This window comes from Tachypleus tridentatus, chromosome 9, assembly GCF_004210375.1.
Source record: "Tachypleus tridentatus isolate NWPU-2018 chromosome 9, ASM421037v1, whole genome shotgun sequence".
Taxonomy (NCBI): domain Eukaryota; kingdom Metazoa; phylum Arthropoda; class Merostomata; order Xiphosura; family Limulidae; genus Tachypleus; species Tachypleus tridentatus.
The window spans coordinates 30542521-30564229 of record NC_134833.1 but is presented as its reverse complement, the minus strand read 5'-3'; the positions used below and the strand labels follow the sequence as shown (position 1 = coordinate 30564229).

The 21709-nt window shown below is 32.6% G+C and overlaps 1 protein-coding gene across 5 annotated transcripts in view; it reads right to left on the bottom strand.

The window, feature by feature from the left end:
* Positions 1-479: 479 nt before the first annotated feature.
* LOC143224969 (WD repeat domain phosphoinositide-interacting protein 3-like) overlaps positions 480-21709 on the bottom strand; it is a 36412-nt gene continuing 15182 nt past the window's right edge. The window contains exons 1-9 of one of the 5 annotated variants that reach the window (XM_076453533.1): positions 16753-16795; positions 13668-13844; positions 12772-12859; positions 11717-11823; positions 10177-10367; positions 9009-9094; positions 7714-7815; positions 6223-6344; positions 480-5369 (exon numbers count right to left, since the gene is read on the bottom strand). In XM_076453533.1, coding sequence (XP_076309648.1) covers positions 5254-5369; positions 6223-6344; positions 7714-7815; positions 9009-9094; positions 10177-10367; positions 11717-11823; positions 12772-12859; positions 13668-13844; positions 16753-16774 — 1011 coding nt within the window. In that variant the 5' untranslated portion in view covers positions 16775-16795 and the 3' untranslated portion in view covers positions 480-5253. Of the gene's footprint in view, positions 5370-6222; positions 6345-7713; positions 7816-9008; positions 9095-10176; positions 10368-11716; positions 11824-12771; positions 12860-13667; positions 13845-16348; positions 16559-16752; positions 16796-21709 lie in introns of those variants that run through there. The other 4 variants (XM_076453534.1, XM_076453530.1, XM_076453531.1 and 1 more) reach the window with 4 other exon arrangements.

Sequence of the window (21709 nt, the reverse complement as noted above, 5' to 3'; positions counted from 1 at the left end):
ATAACATTTCGACTGTAATGATGATCATGATATTAAAGTTAAGTGGTCGTTAATACCTCATTCTTCATACACAGTTTAAATATTGAAGTAAAAATGAAACGTAGCTGGGAATCATTAAACTAAGCCTCTGTATTAACAGCAATGGCTTTGTTTAATATTTGGAATAGACAGAAAACTAATACCTCACAGAAAAACTTAACTGTGTGGATTTGCTTGCTTTAGATATTTGTCCAAAGTTATCCAAGAACTATCTGTACTTGTCATTCCTAATTTTGAACTGACAGAACAGAGAAAAGGCAACTGGCCAACAGCAACCACTGCTAACTCTTTGGCCACTCTTGTTTCGTCTGATCTAATATTGGGATGTTATATCATGCTTGTAACACAACCATGGCCCTAAAGTGCAGAGAATAATTTTGCAGCAAGAGCACGCTAAACACGGATCTTCAGATAACTGTATGAAACATCCAAAGACTTAGTTCAGAACAAAATATGTTTAATACTTATAAATTATGTACAATATTCACAAAAAAAGGTTCACATGTGACAGAAATATACCAACACACCCACAATATTAATTCAGTATAATACCAGAGACAACATTGATTTAGAAAGATGAATCAATTCTTTACTTTAAAAAGGCACACTCTCATGAAGAAGACCTACAGGTATCTTACCAGCACATGTTTACTCACATTCACATTACTTAGAAATGTTAACATACTTGAAAACAAGTTAAGGGTCATAAAGAATAAGATGGGAAATCAGTCATGACTTAACAACTTCAAGAGTTCAGTAACTCCCATACTTCATAAATATGTCAAGGTAGTGTCCATAAATGACATAAGGGTGAAAAAAACAAAAACAGTTGAATCTTGCTGGACTTGTATTTTAAAATCATTCAAGATTAGGTCTGCAAGGTTGGTTTTTGTATTTCCACAAAGCAACGCAGACATAAAGTAACAGAAAATGATGATTACTACAAATGTTCACAAATCAAAATTGAACTTTCAATGTAACTTAACCTTTAAATGGTGGCCATCATCAATTGATGTTGCTACCTGCAACATTCCCACTGTTTAAAGATTAAATGACATGGTTTAACATGTTGGATGTTCCAGACCTATTAATTAAACTTATTAGCAAGTGTTTTAACTTGAATGATTTCATTCATTTAATACAGATGTTACTTCTATGTATTACTTTTCTCAACATGTCATCAATAATATACAGTTCAAGAAATTATTGCTGTTACACAATGTGTGTATGTGTATAGTTTACCTATCCAACTAACCATCAGTAAAATTGTTTCCCTCCTCCATCTTGGACCCTAGATATTACTTTCATAAACAGACATCAACCAAACAAATGCCCCATCCCCTCATTTTGGACATTAGATGCTATCTTCATTTCCTAACACCAGGTAAGTATAACCTCCTCCCTATCTGGGAAACTGGATGTTACCTTCCAACCAAACATTAGGTAAGTAATCCCTCCCATCCCTGTGTAGATCACTGGACATCACTTTCCCAATCTAACATGGAGTTAGTAGATGCACACACACCCATCCATCTGGAAAACTACATGCTAGTTTCCCAACCAATTACTATGTAATTACGTTCCCCCATCTGGGACACTTCAGATTACCCTTCCCAACTAACTATCACGTATTTATCTCCAAAATCTATTAACTAGTCATCAGTTATAAAATACTAACAGAAGTGTCTTCCATTGGTATAAGGTGCAATGCTGCTACAGGATGTTATCCCATGTTATAAAGAGGGTTAACCACTTTCTATTACTTTACTTTCAACAAACAAAAGGTGGTTTTTCTTGCAACCACTATTAAAAGATGTGTCTGATTCCACACGTGCTTACACAGAGTTTTTAAGATTTAAAAAAAAATCAGCTTTAAAATGTATAGCAGACAGGGACTTGTAAGTCTACAATTAGAAAATAATTAAGTTTCAGTACACAAGAACTCACCATTTAATTCTAAAATCTGAAAGTGTTTATAAGACTGACAGTAAATGTAAATGAATAACAGATTGTTGGATAGTTTTCTACCCCAAGTGTACCAGAGGTCACTTGTAGTCTATACAATCATCCCTAACACCTCCTTCCCTCCAATTAAGCTCGACTTCCAATGCTTAAAAAGTGTTCTTTTTCTGTCAGTCAGCTTCTACCCATTGTCATCTGCATGTTACTGCCTGCAATTAGTTTCAGTTTTCATATTAATTATAAACTACACTGTCCATTGAGCAATGTATTGTTACTTGCTAGTTCACCTCTTTAAAATGTGGATTAGTTAAGCTGCATCTTTTGTCTTCAAACATTTACTTATTCAATGAATCTTTCTACTATAATATGGGATAAGACTAAGGTTCTCAAGGGATGGGTGTGGAGATATCTATTCCCACCCAGAAACAGAGTTGTAAAAAGTTAAAAAAAGGGGATTCTTGAAACCTACTCACAGATACATGTTCTCACAACAAATAATTTGACAGTGAGAATTTTATTTTTTGTCCCCACTTTCTCTTAGCAAAGGAACTATCACTTTCTTTCTTCCCTAGCACCTATCAATTTCAGTACTGCTCCCATCCACACAATGAATCATCTGCAGTGTTACACACATCAAGTCTAATGGTGGAGAGTTTAGAGGATTTTATCACAATAAACTACAGCAATATTTACATTTATCATTCTTCATTTATCCCAAATTTCATTTCTGCATGTTACTAACATTATAGAAGTGAATATCCAGACTATATCCAACACAGAGAGTCAACCTCCAAAGTTTATTGTTGTAAGACCAATGAACTTCCAGAAGGAAACTTCAACATTTCTAATTATTTTGAAAACAAAATTGTTTACCCCCCCCCCACACACACACTTATTATCCAATAAAACAGATTTCCAAGATTAAGATACAAGATCAACAACCCTTGATAAAGGGCACTTTACAAAATGTATTTAATTTTCCAAATAACTGGAAAATCGAGAAAAAAAAATAATTAAGGTACTACATGCACCTCAAATCTTGAGGCCATTTAATAAAATATTGTTTTAGTAATTTCCTTTTATGACTGAACTCAAGCAACTATGATAGATGACTAATTAAGAAAAGAGAACTCCAGAGTAATCACTGAAGATATCCTATATTAACAAAGCAAAACAACAACAACAACAAAAATTTTTTTCTTGGACTCTGTTTTCACGAAATGAGTGTAGGTGCACTTCTTAATACTCGTGTAGTAGTGACCTGCTTTTTGCACCATAGCTATGTGTAAACACACACACTAATAAATTCTTATACAATTTTTACACAAAATAAAAAAATATTCCATATTCCTTATTTGCAAACATAATATATGCAAGTTTCAGGAATTTTAAAGCCCAAGTACACCTACCAAATAAAGCAGTAAGAGAAGAGAAAAAAAACAATTTTTTAACTAAAATAAGTCTAAAGTATGATTAGCATCCTAACAAAATCAATCTAGTTGACTCTTAAAATTATTTTATAATGGGTTTTTTTTAACTATTGTTAACACAAAATAACTTACTGCCAAGAATTGTATGAATTTACAATTTAAAAAAAATATAAAAAAATATCAAAATCAAAATATCTACAGGTTTTGATAGCAAGATACTGCAAATAATTCCAAATGAACCAACTTAAAACAGGCATTCGGGTACTCCGTAATGCGCGAGACAGTCATAGCTAACTTAATTCATTTACAAGATTAATCAGGAAGTTAAGCCTATGGTTCACATTAGGTTTACTATTTCTAAGCTTATATGCTTTACTATAAACTGACTGGTTCTTTGAGAGGACTTCATGTACTGATATAATAACTACACAGGCTGATTCATTAGGACTTCCCATTATAAACTTATTATTCCTGTAAACGAAGCCTCCATAAGAACCAGATCATGATAGGAAAGTTAAGTAAACAGGTATTTATATCATAGAAAAGATGATATCTTCTATGCATTCATTTTGACTAAAACATTTTAATGACATACAGTAAGAATAATTAATGACTGGTATAAGTAAGAGTGGTAAGTTGTCCACCAAGCTATGCTAACTACAGTTCAAATTTGTTATCTTTTGTAAACATCAATAGGCAGACAAAATGGATTTCAGATAAGGTAGTTCTAGCAATCAGAAGTTTTCTTTAATATTTATACACAAGCAAAAAAGAAATATGCATATGTCCAACACCGAAGATGACCTTACTTCATAATCAAAACAAAAACTTCCCAATATGGAAGCTAATTAATATTCCGCAGGATCAATTTCTGGTTCTCATATTTCAATGCTGTGTTAGCCAAAGTGTGAGAAACCAAATGAAAAGGGCTAAGTTATGATTATGGCCATATTTGGAATGGACTAATCAAACAAACACCACAAACCTGTATTATTCTGTCCTTGCTCAGGAACAATATCAACAGCAAAACACACACACACACACACACACACACACAAAAGATGTTTGAAAATTTAATCTGATATTTTATTTCATTAACTTATTTAGTCAAAGTAGCATAATTTATAAAGTGTTTTCTCCGTCAAATTACATTTCACTGTCTTAAAAAGTGTTGGTTGTTTTATTGCATTCCACAACAAATGCAGTTTCTCTTGCTGTCGTGTCACAATTTTTAATGCATCTATCTTGCAAAACTTCAAGTCTTTATATATCAATCTACTTCAACCAAGTCTAAACATAAATCAGTTTGTAATTAAAGCTTAAAATGAGAGTAGTTTTCATCAAATAAACTTTATATTTACTGCTAAGAAACTGTTACTGTTATTACATAATACTGACACTTTTCAAATACGTAATATTTGTGATAAATGTATAAAACTAACAACTTTATATCATGCATCTTAACAAACAATACATTAATAGAAAAAAGTTTTGTTCATTTTCATACCAGAGCATGACAAGTATATAAACAACTACAATGAATCTTTGTCAAATAATAATTACTGACAATGTCTTTAGCCTTCAGTTACTTAGAAACAAAAACTCAAATACTGTACAACCTTTCTGAATAAAGGTACTGGAACCATATCCTCAACTTACTTTGTTCTTATGAAATGTTGAACTACAGTTGAAGTTATTTAGAAAGAAATTATCAGGTTCACGGTTCTTTTTCATTTCTAACCACCAAAAAATGACAGAAGAAAGGTTCTCCACCATGACTGGATCTGTCATTTTGCCGTTTTGTTTTAACCTGTTTGTTTTATTATGATTTCTCATCCTTATCATCCGTCATCTCTAGAAACTGGGTATAGATATCTCGACTGCACTCCCCCTTGGAGTTGAAAACAAACTTGTAGTAGCTACCATCTGCACAGATAACTACAGAAAGATCAAGCACATATGTTATTCATGGTTTGTTGAAGATTTTTAAAAACTTGCTTGTGTGAAAAAATTATGTACTAAATAATAACAGAAAAGCTAAATATGTACACTACATCAACAAAAAGCAAAAGAAAGAAAAACTATTTTAGAATTAGGAGAGAAAGTACAAACGATGTAAATATTGTTTAACTGGCCCATTTATTTAACTATTCAACATTTTTGTTCTTTTAAATCTGGTCAACATTGCTTCACCAGATGCAAATCAAAGGTGATACCAGTGACCCAAAAATGTCAAAGAATGACCATTACTTCTTTCTGGATATACTTACTTAAAACATGCCATATAAATATTCAATACACTGGTTGAACATTCAAGTGTCACTTAAAGGCATAGAAGTTTCAATATTTCTTGAAAAACTTTCACTTTAATGGAATATTAATGTATTCAGTTGGTAATCAATTAATGTTTTGTTTAGATACATAATTTTTTAATTTTTATAAATTACTAAAAGCATTATTGATGCCTTTTTGATTAACATTTTTACACATACTTGTTTTGTTATTTTCAATATCATTACTTTGTGCTTTAAGTTGAAGTTGAGGTTTGCTTTTCTCCAAACAATATGGGATTTAACTGCAAATATGAAAATAATTAAATGTACACTGAAGACCACCTGTTAGTAGATGAATAACGTACAGCACTAGTTGTATAGCTGGTATCTAAAACCAGTAAATTTGTTAAATAAAAATTGTGAAGATGTATAGGTATTTAAAAGTTATAATTTGGTAGAAAGAAATATTTAAATTTTATTGTATTAAAATTTCAAAGTTCATACAAAACAAAACTAACCTATCACAGAGTTAGGATCAGCACCAAAGGCACAGATGCAGTGTGCACCATCAGGAACTTGGAAACGAGAAAAACTCCACTTCGATGCAAAGTACTTGGGAAGAAAAGTTGCTGATGCTAAGCTGAGAAATACAGAATTCACTTAAATTTAAGATGCAAGTTACGAACCTATCAGATGCTAATCCAAAAAACACAGAATGCACTTCAAGTTAGGATACAGAGTAGTGCACAAATTTATTAGACCATCTCATTTGCTCTTTTCCCTGCTGGGACAGTGGTAAGTCTATAGAACATTAAAATCAGGGGTTTGATTCCCCTTGGTGGACACAGCAGATAGCCCAATGTAACTTTGCTATAAAGATAAACACTCATTTCCTCTTGTACTTTGAATTGCTATGCCTATGAAAAAAACCATTTAGTTTAAAATTACAGAAAAAGCATCCAATTACTGATTTTCTCACTACATCCATGACTTAAATATCTCACACATTTAATTAAACTTAAAACTTAAAAGAGAAAAAGAAAATACATGGATACAAATGATTAACTATAGTATACTTTTTTAAAATTTGTCCATAATATCTAATGTAAATACAAAGCAGTAAGATACTGTCACACACAATTGCCTGAAATGTCTGTACCATTCAGCACTGACAACATTTAAAATTTTCATATTCTGGGTTCTTCATGTAGGTATAAGTGACGAATCTCCTTCAAAATCTCCAGTACAGTTAATACTGTGCTGTTCAAAGTCCAGTATAGTAAACATTTGATAGATAAATGGAACCAGTCCTACATTGTTAGACGAGGTAGGAAACAGAGGAGAAAGTTCACTAAAAATAAATTTCTTAAAAGAAACAAAGTAAAACAGAAAATCTTTGCTGGTGATATTAAAAATTCATGCACACAACATTTCAAGAATTACAGTCTCAAGAATGCTGCAGAAATATGGCCTTTGGGGAAAAGTAGCAGAAAGCAAGTCCTTACTGTGCAGAGACTAGCTGTTGTAAACAAAAATACATCCTGACTTTTGGAACAACCACACAAGATGCTCTAAGTAGATGGATCTAAATTTGAAATATTTGATCTCAAATGGCACATACGTTTGCTGAAGAGTCAATAAAAGGTTGTAGAAGTAGTACTTTATTTGAACAATCAAACATACACAAAACTCTGTGATGGCACAATACTTGCAAATTAATGCTGACCATCTTCACAAAATTGACAGATTGATGAATTATAAATAACTCAGTATATTAGTCTATCATCGTACATCCCATATTATATACATAAAAAATAAAATTCTAAATGGACATAATTTCATATTTCAAGATGATAATGACTCCAAACACACTTCCAAGAAATTTAAGTTTGGTTAGTAATGAAGAAAAGCTCAAGAGAACTTTAGCAATTAAAATGTCAATTACAAAAATGAAATTATATAAATTGCAACACTATTGTCCACAAGTGGGAAGAAACATTAATTCCTACCTGGACTGTTTGTTCTTCTTGGAGTCTTCTACTGCAAATATGTGAACTGTTCCATGATCACTGGACACACACAGTAAGGATGAGTCATGGTTAAAGTTGATACTATTAAAAAAAAATCATCCCATTTTGGAAGTTGCAGATCAAATGGACAGCCTGTCTAATGAATTGGCAATTAAACATTTTTAATTAGCTTTCAGGCAATTATATAAATGCACACACAAATCACCAGTTCACTTGACGAGTTGTCCATTTAAATAATGACTTAATTGTGCTCCTCTAGTAGCATTTCTATGTTAGTGTCACTATTACGCTTTAATTTTAAGCAAGAAATTTATTATTTTTAACTATTATACTATTTTTAATTGCAACTGTAAAATCCAAAAGATTATTCAGAATCTAAGTTTAAAAAAATCTCACCATGACTACAGCTTTAAGGCTGGACATAATAAAATGAAAACAAAATAAACTAAAAGAATAATCTAAAAAGATTAAAAATAAGTTTGTTTTGTTACCCCTTAAACAGCAGCCATCATCAATTGATTCTGCTACCTGCAACATTCCTGTTGTTTAAGGAATAAGTACAAAACTGCATAAATGGGCTATCTGTGCTTTATCCATCACAGATATTGAAACCCAATTCTTTCATTGTGTGTGTGTGTGTGTGTGTGTGTGTGTGTGTGTGTGTGTGTGTGTGTGTGTGTGTGTGTGTTTATGGCTACTAGTTATCTGATACTATACCTAATTTTGAACTACTGACCAGATGGAAGGCAGCCAGTTAACAACACTTTACCATCCATGCACTGACTCTTGCTCTTATAACACACCTAGATTCTTAAAGTTTTCATTCTCTTTTCATTCTTTGAACTTATGGATTTCCTTGAGTGTTTCTATGGTAATCTAGTTACTCACATTAGGTGGGAATTAATCTTAAAATCATGGTTCCACGCATGTATAAAAATACCAAATATTAGTATAACTGTTGGTTTGTATTATGTGAATCATGAAGTAATTTTAAAAAAGAAGTCTTTATACTAATTTTAAACTCACAACTCTAACTGTTGAAAGGATGACTACATGGATGAATGTTTAACTTAAATCACAGAAAAAGATAAAAACTTGCATTTTACAGTCTTTGATTTGTTTGGCTTTTGTACATGCACTTTTCACAAAATGAAATAAAAACATCTGCATGATATTTACATGTATAATTTCACTTAAATAAAGAGTACAGAAAAGCCTACAATGCAAATACCTCTTAGGGTAGAGGTCACTTAAAAACTGACTCTCCTACTTACCAGTAAATATTGGCAGTATTTGCTCCTCTCCTTAACTCGTTAAGGAGACTTCCCGTCGTTGTGTCAAACACTCGGATGAGGGTACCCTAGCATTAAAAGAAAAACAATCATTTCTACTATCACATAATAAGTATTTATAAACTACTGAAACAAAATGTTACAATCATTTAAACAAAAAGCTAAAAGTTAAAAGAGTAGAAAGTTGCTAGAATAGAATAAAAAGTATCAAAAATAAAAATTGGTATAAAAGCACAAAAACAAATTAAACAGTGTTATACCATATGAATTATGTCCAACAATCCTATTTCTTTTAACGATGGGAAACCCAAGTTTTAAAAATTTGGGTAGATCAAGGTCCAAAAATTAGACAAATCTGACTAGTTTCATATTACTAATTTCCACACATATGAAAAACAAATTTCATATTCAGTTAAGTTTTTGCATTAACCAATAACATATTTAGATGAAAATGATTGGAAGTTTAAGAAATTTATGTAAAAATTCCAGCTATGTGAGTTAAGTAACAGAGGTGGAATTAGCCCTTGAGAAAAGGGGGGAAAATAAAAAAAGTAGCTGTTGAACTTTTAGACTATAGGCTTTCAGTAGATCAATAAAAAAAAGTTGTTTACTATGTTTATAAAATTTCTTCTAATTAACTAATAGTAAATGTTTGTTTTAAAATCTACAGATGTTAAACTATTAGATGTTAAAATATTAAAAATCTATTACTTAGAAACATGCACATTTGCCAGGTAAATGATAAAGAATAGAAAAAAAATTGTTACCATGTTTTAAAATCATAATAATAATAAACAGTTAAAATTAAAATAGATAATGTGCTATTAACTATTACCTTCACTCTGACTTGTATATGACTAAAAAAATGACTGACTAAATTTCAGTCGATAAATGTATTTCACACCATAACAGCTGTTCATGCAAAAGGTTATAATAATCACCACCTAGACTACCAGTATGTCTATCATATTTCAGCTAGTCTGCCGAATCCTGGCATTGAGTGAAGGACTAGATGGCACTAGGCATGACAAATACTTAGCTGATATATTATCACACATGTTTCCTTCCTTTCACACAATCTTTTGACATTAATAAAACAGCATAACTCCAGCAGCAGCCGTTTCCAAGGCGTGCGTCAAACATTACTTACTTTTTCTGAAGCTGTGGCCAATTTTGAGCCTGGAAGATTAAGAGAGATACAGCTTAGAGCTGCCTCATGAGCAGGGATGTCAAGTGGTGCTTTTTCAGTGTTGGCCAAGTCAACAATCTGTACATGTCCTGTCTTTCTTCCAGGAAATGCTAGGAGAGAATTGTTGCTATTGGGGCATAACACACAGAGGCCTAAGTATTCAAAAAAATATTCTTTTCAGTAAGTAAATATACATAATTGAAATTCAACTGTATTTATTATGTGGAAGATGAGATTTTATATAATTTATTAGACTTGTATCTAACTGAGAAGAGCAAACCATCAAGATGATCAAACCCCATAGACATGTTCCCAATATCCAGAAAATTACCACAGTAAGAAAAACACTTCTTAAGTAATAGCTTAGCTTGTTATAGAACAGATGGAATTTATAACTATTTGGTTAGGTTGTTGAATTTCAGACAAAGCTACAGAAGGGCTATCTGCACTACTAAATCTTAATTTAAAAGTGATAAACCAGAAGGATGGCATCTAGTAACACCACCCATTGCCAACTCATGGGCTACTCTTTACAAGTGAAAAGTGGGATTAGCCATAACATTATAAAACACCCCATTTGGCTGAAAGGGAGGCACATTCAAAACAGATCTGCAGATTACAAATCAAGTGCTCTAACCACAAAGTTAAGCTAGCCTCATAATTATAATTATCAGATTCTTATATAAAAGGTTCTAAGAAAAGTTTACTTCTAGTTTTACAGATGAAACAAAAATAGCTAGAAAAGGGATTTTTACAAGTACACCCTCACCACCAAGAGTTTACATTTGGGTAAGAACAATAAACTACAGAGATGTGAAATACAGGAAAATTTTCAGTTGCTACTTCAAAAATTCCACAATAAGTTTATAAGAATATTGAATGAACTTACAATGAAAATGTGCCATTCTTCATTGATATCTTTTACTATCCCCTTATGACTAGCACAATCAAAATATCTTATTTTTACAACTGCTTTGTAGAGGACTATATCAGACAGTCATGTAATAATACATTTACAAAAAAAAAAAAAAAGTCATCTTCTACAAGTAATATAAGAAGTTACGCAAAAATAATTTAAGTTTATTGTACAAGACTTGAATCAGTCTTACAAGAATGAAGATTTTATACCACTTAGGAGTAAACAATTGAACTGGAATATACTAGTGAATAAAGTGATTGGTACTAATTAATTTTGCTTTACAAGTGTGTATGTTTAGTGTCATATTTAGCTTGATATAAGGAAAACTAGTAAAGGTTCATTATTAGTAATGGGGAAACATCTCTCCACACTAAGTAAGCGATGTGAAATTTCTCAGATATAAAAACTGACATTGAATGAGATCAAAATTCCTGTAATCTTAACCAATACACTAGTAAATTTTTGCTCCAGTTTTCTTTACTTATAAATAACACATTTCCTAGTAAACAATTTTAAATTCAAATACATTTACCAAAGAGAAAGCAACAACAACAAAAAGGTCTATATATAATTATAAAGTACCTTTTGGGTTTCCACAGGTTTCAAATACATGGACTTGCTGTGGATTCTGGGTAAAGGTATAAACCTTGATGACCGTTTCCAGGACTGCCACGATTCTAGTAAATAAACTAGTTATGATCACTTTCTGGGAGAAACTTAACCACCCAATTCAATTATATACCTCTATAACTTCTACATTTACACGGCAACAGCTTATCCTCTTTTTGCACTAAAGATAATGTTTAAAAATATTAATTTTATATTCAATAACAAAATATATTAAATCTTAAATTGAAGATTACAACAGGATAATGTCAAAGATGCTAAATAAATATAACTCATCTTGCAGGATATAATCTTTTAGTCTAAGACAAAGCATAAAATAAACTTTTTTTGCATAATACAATCCTTACATGATAATAAAAGTTTGTATAAGTTGTTTAGTATTGTATAATATCAGTTGTTATATCCTGTACTACAGTTTTATGCAGTAATTTAGGAAATGGGAATTTTTATACTTGAGATTAAAGAAAATTCCATAATTGAGAACGTTTGGAAGCATTAAGCTCTAGAATAAATAACTGTATGGCATTTTTCTTTTTTAAAATTTATGAATATATTTAAATATCCCAATGATCCTGTACTATGGGTATTACAATAAACAAGAATGATACCCAATATTTACTACTCAAATAACCAAGTAAATAAACCTCTATACAATATAAATGTAAGTACTAAAGGAGTATTCATAGGGTTTTTTTAACGTTTAATCAGGACATACATATTAATATGATGTTTATTAGAATGATTATCATCAAGGATAATTCTCACCAAGATACTTAGAACAGATAAAAGAATGCATACCAATGTGCTCAGTCATTCTTAACATAATTGTGGAGCTTGCTGGGTGGATGATTTTTATTTCACAACACAAGAAAGCAAAAAGTTTCCCAGCTTTTCTGTGCATTTCTCAACTTACACTTCAAAGAATACAGGTTCTAAGTAGACATGTACTATGTTTCCATAGAAACAGTAACCAAAGCTTCCAACGGTTAATAAAACTGTCCGATGCTTACCTGTCTCTCCTCAGTTTAACAGCTTTCACGTCTGTTGAAAATTCGAGTTCAATTACGTTCTTCTTCTTTAAGTCATCCCACACCATAACTGTAACAAAAATAAAACTTCTTTTAAAACAGATAAGCTATACTATTTCAGTCCAAAACATACTTTATTTAGAAAAGCCAAACATAAACAGCGTATGCCAGACAGTGTCAGAGTCGTTCTTCAACACATTGGTGGACTAAATTCATGTGGAGTGTCATTCTTCAACTAAATTCACGTGGAATGTTGCAGCAAGACTGACTTATGCCCACAAACTTCTACATTTTGCTAAGCCTACAATAATACTCACTGTTCTCAGTTTCTAATAATTGGGTATTTTATAAATCTAGTGTATATTTTAGTAAGATTGTTATCACCACTAGTGAAAATAGAAGTAAAAAACATAATCAAAAAGTAAAAGTTGTTCAATATCAGATCAGATAATTTTAGCTTACCTTTATTTCGAAAGCTTTATCTCTCAGTTCATAAAGAACTATGCACATATCAGTTTAATTAGAATTTGTTTCATAATAAAATGTTAAATTTATTACACTAATGTAATGAATTATAAAAAAGAAGATGCACTGTTGTTTTTTTAATAAACACCACAACAAAATTTATCAGAAGTAGTGGCATTATTACCTCTAATGATTAAAACAAAATTTATTTAAAAGAGCTTGAATTTTTTTCAAACATTTTTATCCCTACGAGATCAAATTAAGAATTTGAATAACACTTACTTGCAAGAGTATTTATTAATAATTTCTGACTGAAACTTGTAAGTTACTGAATCTTATCTTGTACAGCAAACTGTTTTTACTTCAAACCAAGGAACGTACTGCACTGGTCTTTCTTTTATCCTTAATAATACCTTTGTTTGGTGGATAACGTGGCTGCTTTCCTCCTCCCACTAGTGCCAAGTAATTGCATCGAAAAAGCATTTCGACATAACCTATTCCTCCATCAGAAAAATCTTGCTTTTCTTTCTCCTTCAGTGGATCACAGTTGTATACACGGAATCCATTCTCCATTCCACAAGCAAAGCATCCTTGGAATAAAGAAAAGTTTCTACTTGAAAAGGATATACACAGTTATCTATAAAGCAACTGACAGTGTTTGGTATCACAAGACGTTGTAAGGAACTGGCTGAACCAATTTTGATGAAATATGTTAAGGGAACTAGAATGGTTCTCTCTCTCCCAGCCCTCAAACAGATGAAGTAAATAAATAAGCAAGCTGTTAGATGAGTAGTTTAGGTTTGGCAATCATTTCAATGTTATTGTCTTAATGGCACAAATGAATGTTCAAATGACCAAGGAAGTTGGTAGCCAAATACATGAAGCCAAACTAGGGTAACATCTCATGATCTAACAATCATGCAACAGACATCTTTGCATTTGACAAACAAATAGTGTGCTTCAGTTCAAAACAATAAGAGGGGTGACCTACATCTCTATTTATATCATTACTTTTAAGCCTAGCATTGCCAGGTACCATTGCTGGTAGTAAAAATTAAGGGTTTACTTGTACATAAATGCTTATTATGAGAACATCTGTTTAGCTATTAGTTCTTCTAAAAATTTTAAAAGATAAAAACAGAGTTTCTTAACATAAGCAAATAAGTCTTAAATTTTCATTTAAGAAATATACACAGCAACTAATCATGTAGTTCTTTTTAATACATGTATCCAAATTAGAGGATTAAAATGTATCTGCAATATATATAAAATTGAGGGCATAAAAAAGACATTATTGCATGCAATATTTCACCTGATGATTTCATAGTTGCTATTAAAGTTTATTTTATGATGTATAGTTGTTGTAAGCAGGTTTTAAACTTGTAGTAATAGTATACCTTAAAATATAGCATCACAAACATTTGTTATGGTTTCTAAAGGTTCATAATTACACAACAGAAGATACCATTTTACTTGAATATCCTATAAACATTCATTTGCTCAAAAAAACAAATTCGAACAGTCTGCTAGGACAACTGTTTGTTTATAAATTTTACGATTTTCTCTGGCTCGTAGAAAACCTAGATGAATCTTTTTCCAGCAGAAATATGTTAAGATATTTCAATCCATCCTTATACAACAACCTCTTCTACTCAGAAAGAATCCTCTGAACTGTCTTCCAATACTTCAACATATTTTATTCAGTAAGATGACCAACACTAAGCACAATACTCCAGGTAAGGTTTAACAAGCACTTCAGAATGAACTAATGATTTCCTTTAGCTTGTACTCAGTATTTTCATATCAACAGAATAAAATCCTGTTTGTCTCATTACTTTCATTTAACGTACAATTGTGTAATAGCTATGATCAGATCTTTTCACTCATTAACTTCACACAGTTTCCTTAGAACAGCTAGGTCTATGTAGATAACTATATTGTAGTAACAATTACATATATACAAAATAACAGAATCCTGAAGTCCACCACTTGTACAATTAACCCACTATGATCACAACCAACTCTTGATCTATTTAACTAGCCAATTTTCTTTACACAATAGACACAAAACTTCCTAAGAAGCATCTGTGTGGTATCTCACCAAAAGTTCTCTAAAAATTTAAATACACTAAGTTCACTGCATTGCCCAAATCTATTTTAATTGTAACATTTTCAAATGGAAATGAAATTTGTAAAACATGACATTCCTTTCCTAAACCTATGCTATCTGCAATAATATCAAATCTATATAAATTATCTTGCAAAGCCATTAAGTACAGACTTGACTAATTTCTCAACCACTGAAGTAAAGATGGCTGGCTAATAACTAGTTGAATATTTCTAATTAGGTCCTTGTGCATGTCCCTAACATTTAAATTTGTGCCTTTATAGGTAAAAAGTGTATTAGCATGAACACTGTATTGAGGGGACAACCTGGTTGCCTTTAAACAGTTTAAAGTACACTTCAACTACAGTTATTTTCAATTTTTCTCACAGTCATCATTTTCTGTTGGTCTTGTAAATATATTTATAAGTTAGTTAAATGGAGTTGACCACAAACTTGAAGCTGCACTCTAAAGCAAACTGACACCAAGAGAAAAACGCATGACAGTGGCATTTATGGGTCTCCCCACCTACTGCACGGTACACTTATAATTTAGATTATTCAAAAAATCTATCTTTAATTCTTGTAATATTTGAAAAGAAATTCTGAATTAATTTTGAAAGCTAAGCTTTACATAGAAAATGAAGAAAAAATGAGAATTAATAATGTTATTAGCAATATTTATGTACTACTCACTACTACTAGTATTACATTTGCAAATTACAGTATTACTACCACTACCAGATAACTTGTGGCTGCCAAACTTTTAATTCTCAATTGAAACTTAACACCAATTTGGTAAAACTAAATCGTTTTGAAGCCACAGTTCAAAGGTATCTTCACTGTCAGTATTAGTAATAAGTGAATAACACAACGGTATGAACTAACATTAATACTGTTTTTTTTTGTATACAATTAAGCCACTAAACGTTAAATACAAAATTATGTGGAAGTACTTCAAAATTTGAGTTTTTAATCAAGTAGACCTACCTTGATCTTGATTAAAACCTGCATATAACAAACCATTTTCATAAGGACTTGAAAGGCCTATATTCATCTTGAAATTAACTTATCAAATAGCAAACAAAAATAATTTCCAAGTTTTGTAAAGTGCGTTAATAGCAATGTGTTTCAAAACAAGCGAACACCTCCTACTGACATCACATTGCCAGCCATTACATACGACATACTCTAACAACCGAAACGTGGGAGATTTTATTTATTTTGTGAGGTATGTTGAATTCAGTTTAAGAAAAAGTGACAAGGCAAAACTTTTATATAAAATATTATATTTAAAATGAACATTCTAATTTCAATAAGTATTATTAGATTTATTTAAAGTACACAAAACATAAAAACATATAAGAAATGCTTGGTCTAGTTCTAAATATCACCTTTTAGTTTCAGCAACATCATTGTCACCTGACTGTTGTTGTACGTGTATGTATGTGTATATATATATATATATATATTCCAGCGTGTTCATGTGTGTGTTTATCTGACAATTTTCAGTGGGGCCTGGCATGGCCTAGCGCGTTAAGGCGTGCGCTTCGTATTCTGAGGGTCGCGGGTTCGCGCCCGAGTCGCGCCAAACATGCTCGCCCTCCCAGCCGTGGGGGCGTTATAATGTGACGGTCAATCCCACTATTCGTTGGTAAAAGAATAGCCCAAGAGTTGGCAGTGGGTGGTGATGACTAGCTGCCTTCCCTCTAGTCTTACACTGCTAAATTAGGGACGGCTAGCACAGATAGCCCTCGAGTAGCTTTGTGCGAAATTCTAAAACAAACAAACAATTTTCAGTGTCACATAGTGTGAGCTCAGATTGAATTTATTTACAAAGAAAACAAATATACGTGTGCGCGTTTCCTTACAGCAAAGCCACATCTGGCTATTTGCTGCGTCCACCGAGGAGAATCAAACCCCTGATTTTAATGTAACTCCGTAGACTTGCCGCTGTACCAGCGAGGGACGAAAACAAACCTACAAAATATTTGCAGTAATAAGTTAATTTTACATATTTAAAGATTTTGCTTTGAGTTTCTGATTATACGTTAAATCGTGACATTGTTGCTGTATTTGAGTTCTATTATATACAGAAATGTGACACTGAGATAATTTTCAAGAATAAAAAAAAATTCATTTTCAATATGATCTATTCAGAAATAATTTCGGGGTGGGAACATAACATAGCAATGTTTAGAAACAACAAGGGACCTATTGGTACATCTAGGCTGTCCCATCCTCTAAACTAAAACTATTAATTAAACTTAAATAAATAAAACATCTCAAAGCCAGACCTTAACAAGCTTCTTCTTAATATTCCCTTACATTCATTGCCTCCACAACTTCTGAAGGCAACCCATCCAAGTTGCCAACCACCCTGTTAGACAAATAAAACTGTCTTAGTTGAAGATTGTATACTGACAAAACATAATAGTTACAACTATCTTAAGTTACCTGATTTAAGATAATTTATCAATGACCTCTGCAATAAAATTATAAGCTCTTTAGACTTGTATTCAATATTCCACTAGATACAACCTAAAATCATTTTCCTCTACCACTAGCAACAGCATTGCTTAGAAGACTTAAGCGACTGACCAACCACTACACCAAGATTCTTTTATTTCACAACAATCTTTATATTATTCCCATTCAAATTATATTTATAATTTAAATCGATCTAAATCCTTTCGCAAAGCAGCAGCAACATCCTCATAGCCAGCACTATCCATAATCTTAATATAATCAGCAAATGTAAGTATTTTTTTCAATCATTTCTTCATTTATGCCATTCATGTAAATCAAAAAAGCAAAGGTCTTAAGACTGTACCCTGAGATGCCCCATTTGTGACATTAATTTAGTTTGACTGAACTTCGTTTACAATAACCCTTTGGTTTCTTTCACCCAGCCACTCTTCTATCTAATTTACTAACTTATCTCCCACACAATTTTTTTACAAGCCTTTTACGTAGCATCTTGTCAAATGCTTTCTGAAATGTACATAGGTGGTCAGCTTTTAAAATGTAAGTTATCAGACTGAAGTAAAAGAACATGCATTATGTTAAAAGGGGCAAATACCCTCTCTTGCTACTTTCTGCGATCTTCCACAGCTCATTTGCTATCAGACAATACTTCTGTAGGTAAAGGAAGAAACGGAGTACTTCTTATAACATTTCGGTGGTATGTAGGCATACTGTGCAAGTTACTCTGATTAAATAGACTTTACTGGTTTAACTAAACACCGTTAAATACGTATAGTTCGGAACATCATTTTGAGTAAGATAGCCAGTTTTGGAAGTAAGCCTTCAGGGAGTATTGATAATGTGGTATATTCAAATAAAATTGATAATTCTTAAAACAGTTATATCACACTTTGTTCCCAGTTCATTTTTTGTAACATATAGTTTCAGCAGAATTCAGTATTACTTTGCAATTTATCTTCTCACGCATACTGTTTTATGGTAGACCTAACTGATTTACTCTTTCATGAAATTGGATTTCCTAAATATACCGGAGTAGGAGGTCGGTAGGATGAATTTTGATGCCATGACCACAAAATATTATTGTGGTGTTTTTTATTAATGTGGATATCGCCCTTACTTGAGCTCTTATTTAAAGAATAATATTTTTGGTATGTATAAGTTTCAAGGACCGAGAGCAACATAATTAGTCACTAAAGGAAGATTATTGTATCAGAAAGTTGTCGAAACTGGGAGATATTCTCTCTCGGATGTTAAACTTTTGCTGGCGTTCTTAAGATCGGTGAATTCAATCTCATTGTAGGTTCAGATGCAGCAATACGTCATTGAGTAACGAAATTAAAAGAAATGCTTTTCTTTCTTATAGCACGATATTTTCTTTGTGTGTAAGTACTGACGGCAGAGAGGAAAAGAGCGATTCACTAAAGATGGATTGTTTTATTAAAGAGTCGTAGAATCTAGGATAAGCCATCTCCTGAAATTGAACTTTCGCTGATGGTTTGAAGGTCTATGACCTTAATTTCTTTGTGACTGCAGATTCAGGAATATCATTAGAAAAATAGATAGTTTTATAAGAGAGTTAAAGAGCTAAAAGAAGGCCTCTTCTGAACACTGGGCTTTTGTTGATGCTTTAAAGTCTCATGACTTCACTCTCTTTGCAGCTACAGATATGGGAATATCAGCCAATGTGTAGCAAATCCAGAACAGCAGGTTAAGTATTGCACCTGAGAATTAATGTCCGTTCTGTGCAAAGAAAACAAAATTGACTGGAGCTCGCTGAAATAGAATGAAGTTTGAGATCATATGGGGTGACCTGTACAGGACTCCTAAACCATCAGCATTCAGAGTAGCATAACCACACTCTGGTTAAGTCTATTCAAGACTTGTTGAGGAAAATTTAAAGTATCACTGGTGGATGAAGTCCGGTTCTCGGAGATCCCCCCCCCCCCAACAGGTCAGACAATGTATGCCATCTAGTGAATAATGAAAACAAAGAGAGTCAAGAATTTTTCCAAGTCAAGAGGAATTTGCCAGAATAACTAATTATCTTGATTGTTTGTTTGTTTGTTTGTTTTGGAATATCGCACAAAGCTACTCGAGGGCTATCTGTGCTAGCCGTCCCTAATTTAGCAGTGTAAGACTAGAGGGAAGGCAGCTAGTCATCACCACCCACCGCCAACTCTTGGGCTACTCTTTTACCAACGAATAGTGGGATTGACCGTCACATTATACACCCCCACGGCTGGGAGGGCGAGCATGTTTAGCGCGACGCGGGCGCGAACCCGCGACCCTCGGATTACGAGTCGCACGCCTTACGCGCTTGGCCATGCCAGGCCCAATTATCTTGAAGGATGTTTGTTTGTTTTTTGAAGTTCGCGCAAAACTAGTCATCACCAGTAACCGCCAACTTTTGAGCTACTCTTTTACCAACGAATAGTGGGATTGACCGTCACATTATAACGCCCCCACGGCTAAAAGGGCGAGCATGTTTGGTGCGACGGGGATTCGAACCCGCGACCCTCAGATTACGAGTCGAGTACCTTAATCACCTGGCCATGCTGGGCCAAATAAAGAGAGAGAAACACGTTACTTGAACGAGAGAATGCATCATTTTTTATAACATCACTTTCTGTGCGAGTCTATTTAACTAATATTATTTTTTAACTTTTTGGTATTGTTGTTTTTAAACGTTGTTTTAAGATCTCTGTTCACAACTCAGCCAACTATCCAAAGTAAAGAAATTATGTACCACTCAGAGTGCTTTGTAATAATTACTCAGTTTTTACTTTCTTCAACAGACGATATATGAATTATACGCATAACGCTGTCATTTGTTTCAGTAAGGTTGAAATCAGAACATCTGCAACCTTTGCTAAGTAATAAAAAACATTTCGTAAACGTAAAATAACATAGGGATGGTCGTGCCAAACAGAATGCAAGAAAGAATATAAGGATGGTGGGTTAGTACTCTCTGGTTTTATATCTTATCTATAGTTTCATGTCTTGTTTTCAGGCTTTTTGGTTAGAGAAATAAATGAAAGAGAACAGTAAACATCTTTAAAAATAAAACTCTATGCCATTGTTGATTTTTTAACGTGCATATTTGTATTATGCCTACTGAGCACCTTGGACAGCCCTACGTATAGATTTCACATAACCAGGTTCCAATCAAACCATCAGGGGTGATAGGTAATAAACAATCTGATGTTAGAAGAGATTCCTGTGCAGAAGAGACGTAACCAGAAGATGTCTCCCAGATAGAACAAAACTTTGGCCCTCTACAACTGAGAAAGGGGCCAACAGCAGTAGAGAGAAATGTCTTCACCACAACTCAAGGAGAAGTTATGCTACTTATAAGTCAAGATAGTGTGACACAGAGGAACAATGAACACTAACCACGTGAATATTGTTCGAAACATCGAATGCACGTTGCACTGGTGTCATGTTTTAATATCAACAAACGCTGAATATTCCATATGAGTCTCTTTGTATCTTTGTATTTGAGTAATCACAGACATTGAATTAACTGTCCTATAGTGATTGATGTTATGGTCGGTTAAAAGCCAGCAACACTAAACGTCTTGACACTCTAGCGGGGACTGTAATTGAAAAAACACATTTAGTCAAACATATCAGAATTTATGGTAATATGTAAACAAATCATAGATTGAAGATGATAAGTACAACATGTTAACCTGGCAAACAGAGTTAAAGAAGTTGTTTTTTTTTTTACATGCTTAGTTTTATTTTTGTTACATTGAATAACACGAAAATAAATAACAAGTATTCGTACCTGTAGATGTTTGGTGTATTTTCATAAAAGTACATACTTTAAGAAATCACGGATGATAGAATTTGTAAATATAT